The sequence below is a fragment of the Halyomorpha halys genome, unplaced genomic scaffold (genome assembly GCF_000696795.3).
Source record: "Halyomorpha halys isolate HHAL.00 unplaced genomic scaffold, Hhal_1.1 Scaffold352.1, whole genome shotgun sequence".
Lineage (NCBI taxonomy): Eukaryota > Metazoa > Arthropoda > Insecta > Hemiptera > Pentatomidae > Halyomorpha > Halyomorpha halys.
In genome coordinates, this window is record NW_027111631.1 from 665,085 (window position 1) to 670,044 (window position 4,960).

The following is a 4,960-nucleotide window of genomic DNA, read 5'->3' on the forward strand; positions in this document are numbered from 1 at the left end:
ACCACCTTGCCATCAGAAATTCTCTCTTTAACCGTCACTTTAGCTGGTAAAAATACAGTGTTAAAGATTTATGTGTATATATATATAAAGATTTTGTTTTACAATTTAACCTTGACTACCCAGATTTTATGGAAGATTTATTAAGTAGGAAAGGAAAAGTTATCTTCATATGCCTATTATGAAATTAAATGTTTCAGTGGCTTCTATCAATAACTTCATTAACACTGCACGAATTTACTTTATTAAAATATCAAACCATGACTAAAACTGATCAGTATCCAGGTTTTATTGCAGTACTCCTACACCCCCGAATTGGATCTTGGATCGCCTGTGGAGAAAGCCGACATAATAACGTAAGAAGTAATTCACTATTCGTGCAGGAATCGTTAACCAGATGGAGCGTGCATATCCTCAACCTGAAAGCACTCCCGGAATAAATGTCGTGAGGGGTTAATAAAGGTGCATCGCCGTACACCTGGTCTCAGGAAGTCACGAATATGTGTAAAAATAAATCAAGTCAAGGGAGGGGTTATTTGATTAGACTGGTAGAAGTTAGCAAGAGTTTATGGGAACATCAAATAGAACAAGAGCTCAAGAGAAGAAAAAAGGCAGTTAATTCACTCCAACTTTTTATTACTTTAATGAAAACTACATGTAATTAGTAGTCAAATTTGATGAGTCTGGCAAGTATAGGTGAGGGGATTAAAAAATAGCAGCTGTTTCAAAACGTTAAAAAAAATAAATAAATTTTTCATTCGGAGCTCTATATCTTTAAATCTATCAACAAAACTAGAAAACATAAGAGAACATCGCTTAAAGTAGAGTAAATGTTCTAAAATATGAGCCCTAATAGAGTTATTTACGTGCAATAGTTCCCGAGATATAACGTTTAAAAAAAAATTAGTAGTTTGATATTTTATTGAATATCATGAAAACTACTACTCCTACGAAGATAAACGTCACAAACTACTATATAGTACATTAAACTAGCTTTAATTTGAGTGTTAATAGACATCTGCACGTCCAATAATTCAAAATAAATTCTCAAACTACTTATTTTTCAGTACATTGTTTATGAAATATTGCATAAGTTATATCTCGAGAACTATTGGACGTAAATAGATCTATTAGGGCTAATATTTCAGAAAATTTACTCTTCTTTTAATAATGTTCTCTTGGGTTTTATAGTGTTGTTGGTATTTTTAAAGATATAGCTCCGAATGAATTTTTTTTTTTCGTTTTGAAACAGCTGCCATTTTTTATTTCCCTTTAAAAACCTTCCATAATAGACATGACAAAAAAAAAAAAAGAAAAAAAAAGAAGAATCTTAGAAGCAATCCGTATTACCAAAAATAACAACAATAAAGCAAACAACAAAGGTGACACAAAAAATGTAAATACCTGTAATAAATAGGCTGAACATATAAGTAGAAACAGATATAATCATTAAAACCATTTAATAATAAAATATTCCAATTCAAATCTATAATATTCACTCTAGCAGTTACATACGAAGTCTGAAAGCCCTAATGAAGTCTTGCAAAGTGGGACGAAACGTAGGTTAACAATATAAATTTTTTCTACTATTTTGGTACTGTTATCGACCACCACCCGGACTATCTTCCTACAATCTATTTCATACGATAAACTTTCTTCTTCCAATATGACATTCAACCTGAGTAGATTTATAATATAATATAATATATTATAAATTTATTAAAAATAGACATATTTATAGGGAGGTAGACAAACAGCACACAGGCATATTGATGATACCTTAAAAAACCAAAGAGATAATACCTTGAATAACTTAACATTGATTTGTGATAAAGTGACAGATGAATGTTAATTTATTAATTATATAACTATGAAGGCAAAATTTCGAAAATAAAATGGATAAAAATTGAGTACATTTTTTAATTATATACATAAATTGTTTATAAAGGTTACTATTATAGGAATGATCGTACTAGAAGATGGGGAAACTCCTCTTGACGTTGTAAAAGTAAATATTGAGTTTTGATAATATTATAAGGAACCCTCTTTTCATCTTCACATTTTCAATATACAAGGAGAAGAGAGAGAAAGAAATTTATTCATCTATGCTGACCAAATACATCGGGTTGCCACAGTACACAGCATACTGATCAATCCGTGATCGGACATATATAAATTACATATTTTGATATACTATAATATAATAGAAAGATAACTTTTTTTTTTCCACAGTATTCTTTTACAATTAATACCAGTCTACAAATTAAATACAAGTTTTTCAATTTATTCCTTTTTTTCTTTCCCCTCCATTTTACAACCCTTATTTCATTTTATCAACAAATTCCCCTATATAACAAATATTAGAATATTAAAAACTGGATAGGAAATAAAATCAAGAATAAATTAAAAAATTGTTTGCAGATGTATTTTTTAAGGGTTGGATTTTAAGCTATATGCTTCAGTACTAATAGAACGATACACAAGACTGCTATTTTTAAGGTTGTACTGAGAAGAAACGCCTAAGCATGCTTGAACATATTCAATATCAACACCACCTTTAGTCTCTCATTAGTATGTAAAGGCTATGTAAGATTATTACTTAACCAGATAAATAATATCTGACACCCATTCGCTGAAAAATAAAGAAAATACATAAAAAGGAACCTGTTCTCCTAATGATGGCAATAAAATAGCCCATAAAAAAGGCCTACTACCATATTCCCCGAGCTATAAACTGGCTGTTAACTTATATCACCACGACTTCGAAATAGGTCTAAGACAGCCTATAGGGTATCCATCTTGTGCTATGATAGCTAGCTGAAAGGTTTCTCCATAGCTCTCTTCTATACTCAATCCATTACGATATACAGCAGTACGGCGTATATCAGTAATAGGAGCGATTTGTATTTTAGTGTGATGGGGAGAGATTAATATCCATCTTGATGATGTATTGTAATGTTCTTGTTTTCATCTCCAGAGGTGAGACTATCTATCAGATATTTCTCAAGTTGTATCTATTTGTAGGTTTGATATGCTGCTGTCAAACATCTCACACACCGAACAAATCGACTTTGAAACATCCATAATTATATGGATCTAATAGCAATGGGATGGGAACCATAATGACCTATTTGGAAGACTTTTTAAAAATATTTTAGCTAATGAAGTCTGTTTATTTTTGTTATTTTAAGGGATAATTCTGTACTCTCTGGGAATCATCCACCATCAAATGCATGGAAACTAAGTATGATTGTGATGCCTTGGTGGAGAGCTACATTTTGTACATACATTATTTATTATTTAATTTCATTTTTGTATGCTTGTTTAGAGTTTTTTTTATATTAATAGATTGTAAATGGGGACGCCCATGTTGGGGTTTAGGAATGTATGTATTTTTTTTTTTACTATACTTCAAATAGTTATATAATTTTTATACTTATAACTTAAATAATATACTTAAAAAATAAACATATTTAAATAAAGATAAAAAGCTAGAAAAAATTAAAATAAAATGCGTAAATGAAGAAATAATAAAAAGGAAAATATAAATCGTGTATGACTTAATAACAATTTAAAAAAAAATATGCTGTGATAATTTATATTAATAGGATTATAAAATGTGCTTTACTTGTCATAAGTATGCTGTGTATAAGGCAACCAATGAAGTTGGCCAGCACAACATTTTGAATACAGTGTTTTTCTCTCTGCTTATTATAATTTGATTTTTATTCGAGACATATGGCAATTCCACAGATAACTCAAAAACACATAGTATAAAGATGTTTATTTTTGACGGTATAGAAGTTGAGGATCAAATGGTCCAAGCAGCCAGAAAAGAACTCAAAATAAATGAAAACCATCGTTTCGAAAAATATGGCAGATCTCTTTTTTAGAAACGTTGGTTTTCAACAAATAGTTAGAGGTGGTTACTTTTATTAATTATTTTATCAGTTATTACTCCGGCAGTATATTTTTATTATTGATTATTATGTCAGTAATTAATACGTTATTCAATTACATAATTTTTTATCCTCTATCCATATTTTCTGTCGGATTATCTCATCCTTCGATATCGAGTCCACCCAGACTCATGACATGGGTACCCATAATTGGGTACAAATCGCCTCCTTGTACCACCTTATGTACCTAATATGTATTTGAAGGATAAATGGTTAATATTTAGATCCACATTACATGAACGAGATCACTAAACATACCTACTTTCTTCAGGCCTATATAATATACAGATTATAAATATGTTTATAAACAGAACAAGAATAAAAAAATCTTAACATACCTTCCATGACGTAGACGATGGAGCCAACATCCCCCTCCTTGATGATGAGGCTGCCAGCTGCATACTCCACGGGGTACATGCAATCCACGATCTCCCGGATCTGCGTCATTTCTAGGTTCTTCATGAAGTCATTGTCTAATATGGCGGCTTTGATCAACTCCCGCGATCTGAAAACAAATCAATTGAACTTAAATTCACTCGTCAAGAAAAGATATATTGCTACATACTTTTAAAAAATATGTAGATAATCAATTGACACCCAACATGAATCTAAACGCTTTTAGTCAGATAGTCTTGTGAGTGGCTTGTTTTAATGGAAATAGTAATATAAAGACAACAACATTACAATCATTCAAGAAGATCGTGATACCAACAATAATTATAAGGTAATCTTACCTCTCCTCTCTCAAACCCTCAAAAAACAATGGACAAAGACAGTAGTAGATTGCTTACATTATTACTTATATACAATAAATGTCAATAATAAATACATTATTTTTTAGTCTATTATTTATTTTATTTTATATATTTGTATTTGTTTATTTCATTATTTTATTTTATTTATTTATTATTATTATTTTTCTCTCTGCATGATGGTTGTTGTCTTTTTGTTTGTATAGACCTGATGAAAACCTGAAAATCAGGTCGAAAAGTCGGCACAAATTA

At 30.2% G+C, this 4,960-nt stretch overlaps 1 protein-coding gene across 5 annotated transcripts in view; it reads right to left on the reverse strand.

Moving 5' to 3' along the window:
• The window catches only part of for (cGMP-dependent protein kinase for), a 601,089-nt gene that overhangs the window by 206,195 nt on the left and 389,934 nt on the right, over positions 1-4,960 (reverse strand). For all 5 annotated transcript variants that reach the window (XM_014422034.2, XM_024358993.2, XM_024358990.2 and 2 more), the window contains exon 3: positions 4,295-4,461. In XM_014422034.2, the coding sequence (XP_014277520.1) occupies positions 4,295-4,461 (167 nt within the window). The remainder of the gene's footprint in view (positions 1-4,294; positions 4,462-4,960) is intronic.